This window comes from Saccostrea cucullata, unplaced genomic scaffold (genome assembly GCF_032062105.1).
Source record: "Saccostrea cucullata isolate Sc308-1 unplaced genomic scaffold, CSIRO_AGI_Scuc_v1 ctg4758, whole genome shotgun sequence".
NCBI lineage: Eukaryota > Metazoa > Mollusca > Bivalvia > Ostreida > Ostreidae > Saccostrea > Saccostrea cuccullata.
In genome coordinates this window covers 24345-40525 of record NW_026930204.1, presented here as the reverse complement: position 1 = coordinate 40525, position 16181 = coordinate 24345, and the positions used below count along the sequence as shown (strand labels likewise).

At 40.0% G+C, this 16181-nt stretch overlaps 3 protein-coding genes across 3 annotated transcripts; 1 reads left to right on the top strand and 2 right to left on the bottom strand.

Moving 5' to 3' along the window:
- The first annotated feature begins 3262 nt into the window (after positions 1 to 3262).
- LOC134283252 (uncharacterized) lies at positions 3263 to 5371 on the top strand. Its single transcript, XM_062765697.1, has one exon. It carries the CDS (start codon positions 3263 to 3265, stop codon positions 5369 to 5371), a length of 2109 nt encoding a protein of 702 aa, XP_062621681.1.
- A 3881-nt stretch (positions 5372 to 9252) lies between these two features.
- LOC134283251 (uncharacterized) lies at positions 9253 to 11382 on the bottom strand. The gene has a single exon (XM_062765696.1). The coding sequence runs from the start codon at positions 11380 to 11382 to the stop codon at positions 9253 to 9255; it is 2130 nt and encodes a 709-aa protein (XP_062621680.1).
- Positions 11383 to 11937: 555 nt separating this feature from the next.
- On the bottom strand, positions 11938 to 12489 carry LOC134283250 (uncharacterized). The gene has a single exon (XM_062765695.1). The coding sequence runs from the start codon at positions 12487 to 12489 to the stop codon at positions 11938 to 11940; it is 552 nt and encodes a 183-aa protein (XP_062621679.1).
- Between the last annotated feature and the right edge of the window lie 3692 nt (positions 12490 to 16181).

Here is a 16181-nt window from a genome sequence, read left to right as displayed (position 1 = left end):
GCATCATTTACACAAGATGTGTTTGTGAAACACAGATGCCTCCGTTTGGCAGCTTATGGCAAGGGTTGAATTATCTCAAATGCATGTCAAACTGTAAAGGTGAAGGTCAAAAGTGTTGGTACATGAGTAGTATAAGGGGCCCCGATGGCCGGGTCAACTGAGTGCACTTTTTATGCAAATGAGGTCAAAAATACTGGATTCTGATTGGTGGAGGGGATAAGTGGATCAACTGAGTGCAGTCCTAACCCTAACTAACCCTAACCCTCCTTACCCTAATCCCCTAGCCCTAACCCTAACCCTAACTAACCCTAACCCTAACCCTAGCCCTAACCCTAACTAACCCTAACCCCCCTAGCCCTAACCCTAACCCTAACCCTAACCCCCTAACCCCTAACTAACCCTAACCCCCTAACCCTAACTTACCCTAACCCCTAATTAACCCTAACCCTAATCCCCTAACCCCCTAGCCCTAACTAACCCTAACCCCCCTAACCCTAACCTATTCCCTTAAATACGGAGTTGTTTACACTGTGTTTATACTATACGTTGGTACTACGCTTTTGTTTATGAACACAGGTAAAAATGCGCCGTGTGCAAAACATTTCAAGAATGTGATTATGACGTCACGCTTCACAGTCTAGACAGCCCTATAACCGGTTTGAACTGGTTTTACTGAAAGACAATAACAAAACCTTGATTTTTTACTGAAAACAAAATCAAACAAGACAGATTAGAACACAGATTTTTATTCACAATGAAAAATACATACAGAATTTTCCTCTTGTGGCTGGACACTCCTCTATTTTTCTCCTTTTTGTACTTCTTTCACTAACTGGCGTGTCTCCCTTTCTATTTTACTAATCTCTCTCAGCACTGCTTTCTGTTTATTTAGGATAATCCATATCAAACATTCTGGGGTAGTTTCCTCTTCTGAGTACTTGCGGGGCTCTTTTTTATTTTTTTTCAGGACTGCTTCCCTTCTTCCTAGATCACTAATCTCTCTCACCACTTCTATCATTCTCTGCATAACAATGTTCATATTTCGTATGATACCGCACATCAAACTTCTTCTTTCATCTAGATCTAAAACATCCTGTGTTTCTGGTACAGTCTCCTTTGTATTTTCCTCTGCCATATTTTACTTCTTTAGAGTTCAAAGTACTCACACAGAATGATCCTCATCATCCACCGCTGGTTTATATATAGCATGGATTTATTTTTAGGGTCGTGTGCAAAAATACGTTTTACCTACGTTTTCTTATATATACCTGTTACATCACCTGTAAAGGGGCCGTGTGCAAAAAACATTAGGGTCGTGTGCAAAAGAAAAATACGTTTTACCTGTGTTTTCCTTATATTTACCTGTTTGCATCCTCTATAAAGTGCCGTGTGCAAAAAAAAAAAAAACTTACCTGTGCATTATGACGTCATCCACTGTATATAAATACGGTTTTCTCCGACTCTGGGCTCATTCTACAGTCACAGCCATCACCTGATAGACATGGATTCTACTAGAGAAAAACAGGTACAGGCTCGACGAATATTGAAACGTAAAAGTACCGAGAGAGAAATAGATTTACCACCTAAACCCATTTCTGAGTATTATCACATGAGACTAGCTGAAAAAAGAACCTCTCCAAAATTTAAAGCGCATGAAAATAGATATGTCGTTCATTTCGATGAATTTCCAGAAGAAGAAGAAAACACAGCTTTCCTTCGGCGATTATTCACAAACATGTTACAAGACTTCAAATCTAAAATGCAGTGTGATCCTAACGATTACCTCCGTCTGAACCTTCATCACGATTCTCTGGAATCAGACATTTCGTACAAGTTTATGCAATGTAAAGAATTAAACGAAGACGTCATTTTAAAAGAAATACAACATGTGCAACAATCCAAAAAGGAGTTCAAAATCGGCGACGGCTCCACGGAATTCGATCTGTTACACATCGAGAATCCCCAGGGGAGTGGTGGAAACAGAAACAAACATCTACAACTGGATAAAGAAACTTTCAAGAAAAATAAACGAGCCATCGTTCGGATCGTCAATCCCCATGATAAATTTTGTTTGGCTAGAGCCATCGTCGTCACTCGATTACACAGTCAAAAACCGGAACATCCAGACCCGGAATGGGAAAAACGATGGCTTCGTATGCGGAAAGGAGATGTAAGAGCCAATGACCAGAAACGAGAAGCCATAGCCCTCATGGAACAGGCCGGGTGTGATATCAATCAGTGTTGTGGAAATGCAGAGTGGCCGAAATTACAAGAGGTATTAGCTCCCCAGTATCGTCTGAAAATATTTCAGTTCAAATCTACTTCGACTAAACTCTGTTTAGAGCGCATCTTCAAAGGCTGGGGAGATGGAACTTGTTTGAACATTTTGTTAGACAACCGTCATTGCGATTCCATCATATCCATGCCGGGAGTAACGGGGAACCAATATTACTGTGATCGTTGCGACGTGGGGTACAGGAATGTCACAGACCATCGGTCCAAATGTCCTCATCGCTGTACCTATTGTTTAGGACCACACCCTCAATGTCCCGATGAAGGGATCAAGATTAAATGTCGGGAATGCCATGGAATGTTTAAGAACAGGACCTGCTACGAAAATCATTTAAAACCCCATAGTAAGAAAACCACCACTACTGTGTGCAATTTAATGGGACTATGCGAGAAGTGTCAGTCCTGGATACCAAAGAAATTATTTCCTCATCACAAATGCGGAGATCAGAAACAGTGTAAGATCTGTAAGAAAATCGTCGATGCCGATCATCGGTGCTACGTACAACTGAAGCCCAAGAAGAAGAAGAAGGGAAAAGGCACCTTAGAGTTTACCATTTATTTCGATTTCGAATGCACTCAGGAATCGGGCATTCACGTCCCTAATCTGTGTGTGGCACATCGCGTCTGTCAACATTGCGATGACTTACCCATAGACCAACCTTGTCCTCATTGTCAACACATGGGACCCCGTCAGCACCTATTTCAAGGACCAGACACCTTAAAGAAGTTCATGGACTGGTTATTTCAACCCACTACAGGTACTAAGAATTCCACTTTAGTACACGACGGGGCCATCGTCATCGCCCATAACTTCAAAGGCTACGACGGACAATTCATTTTGAATTACATAGTGCATTCTTCTCCCCTGAAACCTAAGGTGATCATGAACGGGTGTAAGATCTTGTCCATGGAAATATGTGGACTCAAATTCATCGACTCGTATAGTTTCTTAACCTTTCCATTGGCCAAGATGCCCTCCGCTTTCGGATTGAACGAAATGAAGAAAGGTTATTTCCCTCACTTTTTTAATACGGAACAGAACCAGAATTACGTGGGACCTTATCCACCGGCAGCTTTCTACAAACCGGACGAAATGTCTACCAGTGGACGAGAGGCTTTTTACCAATGGTACGACCAACAGAGGGGAAAAGTGTTTGATTTCCAGAAAGAGTTTGTAGGGTATTGTATCTCGGACGTCGACATTTTAAGACGATGCTGTGCACGGTTTAGAAGCACCCTCAGGGGGTTGGTCAACGTGGACCCTTTCCAGGAATCCATCACGTTTGCCAGTGCTGCTAATTTAGCCTACCGTCGAAATTTCATGCCTAAAGACACCATTGCCATCATTCCGAACCTCGGGTATGAACCGGCACGACAATATTCGGCCAAAGCCTGTCGGTGGCTCACCTGGATGAGTCATCAGAGTGGATGTCACATACGACATGCCAGAAACGGAGGCGAAGTCCCGATCGGAAATTATACCGTCGACGGATACCAGGAAGCGACTCGTACCGTCTACGAATTTTACGGGTGTTATTGGCACGGATGCCCCACTTGCTATCCCAGTTTACAGACGGAAACTCATCCTCACCGGACCCAATTTACTTACCAACAATTACACGAGAAAACCCTCAGAAGGACTGCGGATTTAGAGGACATGGGGTACAACGTGTGTAGTATCTGGGAGCACGATTTCGATCAGCAAGTGCAACAAGATGAGAGTTTACAGCAATTTGTACGAGATCTGGACATTCCGGATCCTTTGAAACCTCGAGAAGCCCTGTACGGAGGCCGGACCAATGCCACTAAATTATATTGTGAAGAAGGGGACATGAGATACGTGGACGTCTGTTCCTTATACCCTTACGTGTTGAAACACAGACCCTTTCCCCTAGGGCATCCCGAGATCATCACAGACGACTTCCAGGACGTGAGAAGTTATTTCGGTCTCATTCACTGTCGGGTCTTACCACCCCGAGGCCTCTTTCACCCCGTATTACCTTATCGGACGGGAGGCAAGTTATTATTTCCCTTATGTCGCACGTGTGCCCAACAACAAGACTCTACGTCTCAAGATCGATGTCAACACACCGACCGGGAACGTAGTCTCACGGGTACTTGGGTGACGAGCGAATTACATAAAGCCCTAGACATGGGGTATACCTTAGAGCAAATTTACGAAGTGTGGCATTTTAAAGAAAGCAGTCAAGACTTATTTAAAAACTACATCAATACCTTCCTCAAGATCAAACAGGAAGCGTCCGGATTTCCCCCCGACTGTAAGACCTCAGAACAGAAACAAGATTACATTCGACAAATCTTCGACAAAGAAGGATTCATGATGGATAGGATCAGTATCGAGAAGAATCCAGTGAGAAGAACCATTGCTAAACTCTTTTTAAATTGTCTGTGGGGAAAATTTGCTCAACGCTTGTTATTACCCAAAGTCAGATACTTGGACGAAGTAGAGGAATTACACCAACTCTTACAAAATTCGACTCTCAACATCAAGGGTGTGCGACTCTTAGTCAATAAAGAAGATTCCAATGAAGACAAGATTCTAGTGAATTTTCAAGACAAACAGGAATTCGTCGAAGAATGTCCCTTTGGAAACGTGATCCTGGCTTGTTTTACCACCGCCTATGCCCGCTTACATCTCTACGAGACTTTACAACCTTTAGAAGAACGGGGCCTTTATTTCGATACGGACAGTATCATTTACCAACATAAGGAAGGAGCTTTTAATCCTACCTTGGGTCATAGTTTAGGAGAATGGACCGACGAATTAGACGGGGATCACATCACCAAATTCATGTCGGCAGGTCCTAAAAATTATGGTTTTCGGACGGACAAAGGAACCGAGACCCTTAAATGCAAAGGAATCACTCTCAACCATCGAACCCCCCAGATCGTGTGCCCAGGCACTTTAGAAAAAATGCTCAAAGGAGAAATAGAGGAAGCGACAGTCCCTTATGACAGCAAACTCCAGAGGACCCGTGATCATGAGGTCGTGAACAAACCTTCAGAGAAAAAGTTTAGAATTGTATATGATAAAGAGACAAATTGTAGAGAATTATAACACTTTACCTTATGGTTATTGATATGTTGATATGTTTGTTTGTTGTTACAAATAAAAAAAATTGAATTGTTTTTATGTGTTGTTATATACAAATCAAAAATTTCATGACATGATAAATTGCTAGACAACCCATGCGTTATCCCCAGTATGCTCGGCTCTCAAAGAGAGAAGCTACTTTTGAGCAGGGATGGCCTGAACTTCTTCTAGGAAAAATAACCTAGCTCGAGCTGGGTTTTACTACAGGGGAGTGAAAGATAACCTTTTTTCATTGTGGAATGATTTAATAATTGGGATCAGGAGGATCCTTATGCAGAACATGCTTATTGGAACCCCAATTGTCACATCAATCTGTATAAAGGACGATGGGTGGATTTGTTAATTGAACAAGCAGGGATATAAACCTTTACCTGAGATTAAACCTCTACTGAACCCAGAACCAGACGTCCAGGCTCGAGGAAAATGTCACATTTGTTTAGACGATGAATTACAAATCGTTTTTCTACCTTGTGGACACGTATGCTGCTGTGCCTTGTGTGCTCCTTCCTTTCAGCCCCAGAAGATTCAACAGTCCAAACGGATATTTCTGTGTTAACTATAAATAAAAAAGACAGAACCCAAATTTGGTGTTTTCTATTGTTAAGCAAGCTCCTCAGACCTAGATTTTTTTTTTCAGTGATAAAGAATGAGATTTTTGAAAAAAATTCTACTTTCCTCTGCAAGTTAAAAAATAATTACACCTGAGAGTTATATAAAAAGGAGACCTACAAAACCAACAGATCATTTCTGATCTGGTTTAAGGCACAACAAATGAAAGTGAAATCTTTTTTTTTATCATAATACATAATTTTGTAATAAACAAACACTAGAAAGTTACTTCATAATGAGCCTTAATGTCTTCCAAGAGTTTAGTTTGGAATCCTTGATCCTTTTGGTTTTGTGGGCTAAAATCATGTGTCTTGTGAGGTGTCAAAACAAGTCGGTCATGGATTGACGAGGACGATCAACTTGTGAAAAGTTCATTTTCTTCTATGAAACATGTATGAAACTTATATTATTTTGAGTCAATATTCATATTAAAAGCATAATTTCAGTCACTTTCATACAAGATAGTCAACATTTCAACCAAGAATTGATTTGACATGATGACAAAGCGAAATTCCGTCGTCTGCTTTGATTGACAGGTGTATGGTCATAATGACGTCATAATTCAAAAATTCATTTCCTGAAAAGTTCATTTTCTTCTATGAAACATGTTGAAACTTATATTATTTTGAGTCAATATTCATATTAAAAGCAAATTTCAGTCACTTTCATACCAGATAGTCAACATTTCATACAAGAATTGATTTGACATAGAAGAGAATTTTCTACTCGGAATGCATTATTTTCATTCATATAGAAAAGTAATTCCACTCCGGTGACGTAATATGATTGCGTCAGGTTTCCATAACAACAACACCATAATCTTCCTTGTTTCGTTGCAGCCATGGCTCCTCCCAACAAAAAAAGCTCTTTCCCTAAAGGAGGGGTGACCCTCTGCTAGGGGTTCTTAGAACTTAGACTTTCAAGAATACGTTTTACAAGACGGTGACATCTTAAAAGTCATAAAAATGATATTCAGAAGCTAGCTTTGGTGTATTTTTTTTTACTTTCCTGGAACTGTAAATACATTTTGTTTGTGTTTGTCCTATTTTGAATTTAGGTCTCAATAGGACCCCCATAAAGATGCAAGTGTCCTATAATCTGTGATAATATGTTGAATATTTTTATTATTCCATAAATTTTATTCTTACTACACATATAGTGTTTGGAGTAATTTGTATACGACAATATTCAAGGTCAAAGCATGAGATTATTGAGATAACTACCTTTGTCAATAATTTGTAACCTTCAAACTTTACATCTTAAGTGAAGAATGGATAGGAGATTTTCTAATTATCCCTACAAATCCTAAACATTTCATGGTGATTTACATACCTGCAGTCATAAATAGATACATGTGGGCATGGGGTAGACTCCTATAGATTTTAAATTTTCATTCAAAAGTAAAGTTTTTACTTTGAAAGATTAAATGTCCATATCATTTGCTTGTGAATTTAAAAAATTCAAACATATACATCAGAAATAACTAGTTATTTCAATTCCTGGACTTTCTGTCTTGATATTTTCCTTTATTATCTGTAAAATTTAATGATTGTCTTTTTAGTTTAGTTGAACTAGTTTCTTATTAGCATGTGAAAATGGCATCATCCAAATAAGTTCATCTACATTTTATATGTAGGAGAGAATTTTTCAACACAGGGAAAGATATTTTTGTGTACCAATGCATTATATTATACAAGACAATCTGTTTCTTTCCCTGTGATGAAAAATTCTCTCCTACATATAAACGACAGACGACAGAATTTCGCTTTGTCATCATGTCAAATCAATTCTTGTATGAAATGTTGACTATCTTGTATGAAAGTGACTGAAATTATGCTTTTAATATGAATATTGACTCAAAATAATATAAGTTTCATACATGTTTCATAGATGAACTTTTCATTCACTGAATTTCAAAGAATTATTCATTATGACGTCATGACACCTGTCAATCAAAGCAGACGACGGAATTTCGCTTTGTTTTATGTCAAATCAATTCTAGTATGAAATGTTGACTATCTTGTATGAAAGTGACTGAAATTATGCTTTTAATATGAATATTGACTCAAAATAATATAAGTTTCATACATGTTTCATAGAAAAAATGAACTTTTCATTCAAAAGTTGATGACTCGTGTCAATCCATGACCGACTTGTTTTGACACCTCACAAGACACATGATTTTAGCCCACAAAACCAATGGAGTAGATACAAGGATTAATGGAGGAAGTCCAAACTAAACTCTTGGAAGACATTAAGGCTCATTATGAGAGTAACTTTCTAGTGTTTGTTTATTACAAAATTATGTATTATGATAAAAAAAAGATTTCACTTTCATTTGTTGTGCCTTACTGTCCCTCACTCAGATCAGAAATGATCTGTTGGTTTTGTAGGTCTCCTTTTTATATAGACTCTCAGGTGTAATTATTTTTTAACTTGCAGAGGAAAAAACCAATAGAGAATTTTGAATTAGGAATAATTCAAAAATCTCATTCTTTATCACTGAAAAAAAAAAATCTAGGTCTGAGGAGCTTGCTTAACAATAGAAAACACCAAATTTGGGTTCTGTCTTTTTTATTTATAGTTAACACAGAAATATCCGTTTGGACTGTTGAATCTCGCCTCGACAGATGGGGCAAAACTGAAAGGAAGGAGCACACAAGGCACAGCAGCATACGTGTCCACAAGGTAGAAAAACGATTTGTAATTCCTCGTCTAAACAAATGTGACATTTTCCTCGAGCCTGGACGTCTGGTTCTGGGTTCAGTAGAGGTTTAATCTCAGGTAAAGGTTTATATCCCTGCTTCTCTAAGTCCCCGACAAATATACATTCATCACCCAGCTTCGTCCTTTATACTGATTGATGTAAGGACAATTGGGGTTCCAATAAGCATGTTCTGCACAAGGATCCTCCTCAAGATCCCAATTCTCTAAAGTCATTCCACAATGAAAACAGGTAGCGTTATCTTTCACTCCCCTGTAGAAAAACCCAGCTCGAGCTAGGTCTGGTATTTTTCCTAAGAGAGGTTCTGGCCATCCCTGCTCAAAAGTAGCTTCTCTCTTTGAGAGCCGAGCATACTGGGGAAAACGCATGGGTTGGTCTGGCTCGCGACTCCCCATGATTAGAAATGACCTTTGATTTTGAATAAGAATACCTTTTATAGAGAAGAAAAAACAACACATAAAAACAATTCAATTTTTATTTATTTGTAACAACAAACAAACAAACAAACATATCAATAACCATAAGGTAAAGTGTTATAATTCTCTACAATTTGTCTCTTGTCATATACAATTCTATACGTTTTCTCTGAAGGTTTGTTCACGACCTCATAATCACGGGTCCTCTGGATTTTGCTGGGATAGGGGACTTTTACTTCCTCTATTTCTCCCTTGAGCATTTTTTCTAAAGTGTTTGGGCACACCAACTGAGAGGTTCGATGGTTGAGAGTGATTCCTTTGCATTTAAGGGTCTCGGTTCCTTTGTCCGTCCGAAAACCATAATTTTTAGGACCTGCCGACATGAATTTGGTGATGTGATCCCCGTCTAATTCGTCGGTCCATTCTCCTAAACTATGACCCAAGGTAGGATTAAAAGCTCCTTCCTTATGTTGGTAAATGATACTGTCCGTATCGAAATAAAGGCCCCGTTCTTCTAAAGGTTGTAAAGTCTCGTAGAGATGTAAGCGGGCATAGGCGGTGGTAAAACAAGCCAGGATCACGTTTCCAAAGGGACATTCTTCGACGAATTCCTGTTTGTCTTGAAAATTCACTAGAATCTTGTCTTCAGTGGAATCTTCTTTATTGACTAAGAGTCGCACACCCTTGATGTCGAGAGTCGAATTTTGTAAGAGTTGATGTAATTCCTCTACTTCGTCCAAGTATCTGACTTTGGGTAATAACAAGCGTTGAGCAAATTTTCCCCACAGACAATTTAAAAAGAGTTTAGCAATGGTTCTTCTCACTGGATTCTTCTCGATACTGATCCTATCCATCATGAATCCTTCTTTGTCGAAGATTTGATATATGTAATCTTGTTTCTGTTCTGAGGTCTTACAGTCGGGGGGAAATCCGGACGCTTCCTGTTTGATCTTGAGGAAGGTATTGATGTAGTTTTTAAATAAGTCTTGACTGCTTTCTTTAAAATGCCACACTTCGTAAATTCGCTTTAAGGTATAGACCATGTCTAGCGCTTTATGTAATTCGCTCGTCACCCAAGTACCCGTGAGACTACGTTCCCGGTCGCTGTGTTGACATGGGTGTCGAGACGTAGAGTCTTGTTGTTGGGCACAGGTGCGACACAAGGGAAATAATAACTTGCCTCCCGTCCGATAAGGTAATACGGGGTGAAAGAGGCCTCGGGGTGGTAAGACCCGACAGTGAATGAGACCGAAATAACTTCTCACGTCCTGGAAGTCGTCTGTGATGATCTCGGGATGCCCTAGGGGAAAAGGTCTGTGTTTCAACACGTAAGGGTATAAGGAACACACGTCCACGTATCTCATGTCCCCTTCTTCACAATATAATTTAGTGGCATTGGTCCGGCCTCCGTACAGGGCTTCTCGAGGTTTTAAAGGATCCGGAATGTCCAGATCTCGTACAAATTGCTGTAAACTCTCATCTTGTTGCACTTGTTGATCGAAATCGTGCTCCCAGATACTACACACGTTGTACCCCATGTCCTCTAAATCCGCAGTCCTTCTGAGGGTTTTCTCGTGTAATTGTTGGTAAGTAAATTGGGTCCGGTGAGGATGAGTTTCCGTCTGTAAACTGGGATAGCAAGTGGGGCATCCGTGCCAATAACACCCGTAAAATTCGTAGACGGTACGAGTCGCTTCCTGGTATCCGTCGACGGTATAATTTACGATCGGGACTTCGCCTCCGTTTCTGGCATGTCGTATGTGACATCCACTCTGATGACTCATCCAGGTGAGCCACCGACAGGCTTTGGCCGAATATTGTCGTGCCGGTTCATACCCGAGGTTCGGAATGATGGCAATGGTGTCTTTAGGCATGAAATTTCGACGGTAGGCTAAATTAGCAGCACTGGCAAACGTGATGGATTCCTGGAAAGGGTCCACGTTGACCAACCCCCTGATGGTGCTTCTAAACCGTGCACAGCATCGTCTTAAAATGTCGACGTCCGAGATACAATACCCTACAAACTCTTTCTGGAAATCAAACACTTTTCCCCTCTGTTGGTCGTACCATTGGTAAAAAGCCTCTCGTCCACTGGTAGACATTTCGTCCGGTTTGTAGAAAGCTGCCGGTGGATAAGGTCCCACGTAATTCTGGTTCTGTTCCGTATTAAAAAAGTGAGGGAAATAACCTTTCTTCAGTTCGTCAAATCCGAAAGCGGAGGGCATCTTGGCCAATGGAAAGGTTAAGAAACTATACGAGTCGATGAATTTGAGTCCACATATTTCCATGGACAAGATCTTACACCCGTTCATGATCACCTTAGGTTTCAGGGGAGAAGAATGCACTATGTAATTCAAAATGAATTGTCCGTCGTAGCCTTTGAAGTTATGGGCGATGACGATGGCCCCGTCGTGTACTAAAGTGGAATTCTTAGTACCTGTAGTGGGTTGAAATAACCAGTCCATGAACTTCTTTAAGGTGTCTGGTCCTTGAAATAGGTGCTGACGGGGTCCCATGTGTTGACAATGAGGACAAGGTTGGTCTATGGGTAAGTCATCGCAATGTTGACAGACGCGATGTGCCACACACAGATTAGGGACGTGAATGCCCGATTCCTGAGTGCATTCGAAATCGAAATAAATGGTAAACTCTAAGGTGCCTTTTCCCTTCTTCTTCTTCTTGGGCTTCAGTTGTACGTAGCACCGATGATCGGCATCGACGATTTTCTTACAGATCTTACACTGTTTCTGATCTCCGCATTTGTGATGAGGAAATAATTTCTAAGGTATCCACGACTGACACTTCTCGCATAGAACCATTAAATTGCAGACAGTAGTGGTGGTTTTCTTACTATGGGGTTTTAAATGATTTTCGTAGCAGGTCCTGTTCTTAAACATTCCATGGCATTCCCGACATTTAATCTTGATCCCTTCATCGGGACATTGAGGGTGTGGTCCTAAACAATAGGTACAGCGATGAGGACATTTGGACCGATGGTCTGTGACATTCCTGTACCCCACGTCGCAATGATCACAGTAATATTGGTTCCCCGTTACTCCCGGCATGGATATGATGGCATCGCAATGACGGTTGTCTAACAAAATGTTCAAACAAGTTCCATCTCCCCAGCCTTTGAAGATGCGCTCTAAACAGAGTTTAGTCGAAGTAGATTTGAACTGAAATATTTTCAGACGATACTGGGGAGCTAATACCTCTTGTAATTTCGGCCACTCTGCATTTCCACAAGCTTGAGTGATATCACATCCGGCCTGTTCCATGAGGGCTATGGCTTCTCGTTTCTGGTCATTGGCTCTTACATCTCCTAATCTCATGCGTTTCCATCGTTTTTCCCATTCCGGGTCTGGATGTTCGGGTTTTTGACTGTGTAATCGAGTGACGACGATGGCTCTAGCCAAACAAAATTTATCCCAGGGATTGACGATCCGAACGATGGCTCGTTTATTTTTCTTGAAAGTTTCTTTATCCAGTTGTAGATGTTTGTTTCTGTTTCCACCACTCCCCTGGGGATTCTCGATGTGTAACAGATCGAATTCCGTGGAGCCGTCGCCGATTTTGAACTCCTTTTTGGATTGTTGCACATGTTGTATTTCTTTTAAAATGACGTCTTCGTTTAATTCTTTACATTGCATAAACTTGTAAGAAATGTCTGATTCCAGAGAATCGTGATGAAGGTTCAGACGGAGGTAATCGTTAGGATCACACTGCATTTTAGATTTGAAGTCTTGTAACATGTTTGTGAATAATCGCCGAAGGAAAGCTGTGTTTTCTTCTTCTTCTGGAAATTCATCGAAATGAACGACATATCTATTTTCATGCGCTTTAAATTTTGGAGAGGTCCTTTTTTCAGCTAGTCTCATGTGATAATACTCAGAAATGGGTGGTAAGAGGTGGTAAATCTATTTCTCTCTCGGTACTTTTACGTTTCAATATTCCTCGAGCCTGTACCTGCTTTTCTCTAGTAGAATCCATGTTTATCAGCTGATGGCTGTGACTGTAGAATGAGCCCAGAGTCGGAGAAAACCGTATTTATATACAGTGGATGACGTCATAATGCACAGGTAAGTTTTTTTTTTTTTTGCACACGGCACTTTATAGAGGATGCAAACAGGTAAATATAAGGAAAACGTAGGTAAAACGTATTTTTCTTTTGCACACGACCCTTATGTTTTTTTGCACACGGCCCCTTTACAGGTGATGTAACAGGTATATATAAGAAAACGTAGGTAAAACGTATTTTTGCACACGACCCTAAAATAAATCCATGCTATATATAAACCAGAGCTGGACATAGAGGATCATTCTGTGTGATTACTTTTAACTTGAAAGAGGTAAAATATGGCAGAGGAAAATACAAAGGAGAACGTACCAGAAACACAGGATCTTTTAGATCTAGATGAAAGAAGAAGTTTGATGTGCGGTATCATACGAGATATGAACATTGTTATGCAGGGAATGATAGAAGTGGTGAGAGAGATTAGTGATCTAGGAAGAAGGGAAGCAGACCAGGAAAAAAAAATAAAAAAAAAGAGCCCCGCAAGTACTCAGAAGAGGAAAATACCCCAGAATGTTTGATATACCGTATCCTAAATAAACAGAAAGAAGTGCTGACAAAGATTAGTAATTTAGAAAGGGAGACACGCCAGTTAGAGAAAAAAGTACAAAAAGGAGAAAAATAGAGGAGTGTTCAGCCACAAGAGGAAAATTCTGTATGTATTTTCATTGTGAATAAAAATTGAAAAAAATCAAAATCTGTGTTCTAATCTGTCTTGTTTGATTTTGTTTTCAGTAAAAAATCAAGGTTTTGTTATTGTCTTTCAGTAAAACCAGTTCAAACCGGTTATAGGGCTGTCTAGACTGTGAAGCGTGACGTCATAATCACATTCTTGAAATGTTTTGCACACGGCGCATTTTTACCTGTGTTCATAAACAAAAACGTAGTACCAACGTATAGTATAAACACAGTGTAAACAACTCCGTATTTAAGGGAATAGGTTAGGGTTAGGGGGGGGGGGTTAGGGTTAGTTAGGGCTAGGGGTAAGGGGATTAGGGTTAGGGTTAGTTAGGGGTTAGGTTAGGGCTAGGGGGTTAGGGTTAGTTAGGGGTTAGGGGGTTAGGGTTAGGGCTAGGGGGGTTAGGGTTAGTTAGGGTTAGGGCTAGGGTTAGGGTTAGGGTTAGTTAGGGTTAGTTAGGGTTAGGGTTAGGGTTAGGGCTAGGGGATTAGGGTAAGGGGGGTTAGGGTTAGTTAGGGTTAGGACTGCACTCAGTTGATCCACTTATCCCCTCCACCAATCAGAATCCAGTATTTTTGACCTCATTTGCATAAAAAGTGCACTCAGTTGACCCGGCCATCGGGGCCCCTTATACTACTTACATGAAAGCCTTATTTCTAACTGTTCAAGAGTTATGATCAAGGTTAATGTTTTTAAAAACTGGGTCAAACTCATAGGTCAAGGTCAAATATATTTATACCAGCTGAAAGGTCTTGTCACAATGAATACACATATAAAGGATGAAAGACCTAACCCACCTACTCAATAGTTATGGGCTAGTTTGAAGTTGACAACAGACAGAGAGACAAACAGACAGACAAGACAAAAACAATATACCCCCGTGATCTTTCTATCAGGGGGCATAAAAAATCTCTCCTGGTCCTAGTATTAAGCAAACAAAGTACATGTATATGCATAGTAATGATGATATCTGTCTCTTCCCAAATTGTGAGTTTAATGGCCCTAGGGTTAGGGGTTCTGGTGTTAGGACAGGGCTTTATTGGATTACATACTAGTGAAAATATAATTATTCTTAACATTTTCTCCTCCTCTCCGGTATTAAGGTAATGAACTGTGTGCATGGTTATAATAAGCAAGGGCACCTTTTACAAAAATGTAAATTTTATTGTCCCAGGGTTAGGAATTCTGCTTTTAGGGTGGGAATCTTGATTGTAAGAAGCATTAATTCTTTGGATATCTTCTCCTTTTCTCCTTTGTATTAAGGAAACAACCTAAATATAGTTATGATGATTAAAGAAGCCTCTTCAAAAATTGTGAAATGTGTGACCCCGGGGTCAGGGGGTTCCTGTGGGTTGGGGGGCTCAACTGATTATACAGTGAAAATCCCCTTCTCTGCCTCTGGGTATCAAGTAAACGCAATCATGACTTTGGTAATATTGCATTGGAAGCATCCTCTAGTATATAATTAGTAGATTAAAATTTGTTCAGATCATGACTGCCGGGGGTAGGATGGGGGCCACAATGGGGAATCAAGGATTTACATTGTTATTTTAGTCATATTGATATGGAAGAATCCCCGGGTAGTTTAGATTCAAATTTAACCCCCCCCCCACTTTTTAGCCAGTTGTTCTCAGGTGAGCTATATGGCCATTAACTTCCTTGATATTCACGCAGGTCGAAACTAGCCTATAAGAAACTTGATAAATATTGATATTGCAATTTATTAAAAAATATCAAATTAAAAAACACACACAAAAAAACAAACAAGAGGCCCTTGGGCAACAACGCTCACCTGAGTAACTTTGGCTTTACACTACCTCAGCTTGCATTCACATAAGATTCAACATTACGTTATCAGAGGTTCTTGAGAGGAAGATTTTAAACAATTTTTCTAATAAAATATTTCAGTGTAAAAGTTTGATTCCCTATTGTGGCCCCGCCCTACTCCAGAGGCCATGATTTGAACAATTTAGAATCTACACTACCCAATGATGCTCCCACTTAAAGTTCAGCTGTCGTGGTCAAATGGTTCTTCAGAAGATATATATGTATGGCGTATCTGAGCTAAAAAATAAAAATACGAGATTAAGTGTAGATTTACATGATATTTTTTATTTACGTTCAAATTCAAATTTTCACCGATTTTGAACTTAAATATCCACAGTTTCTACAGTTATATTGACTTTAAACTGTGTCTGCTATTTAATTCCGAGTCGGAAATAAATCAGTTATTGTTTTAAATCTGTGATATCTATGGAACGCGATTGATTTAA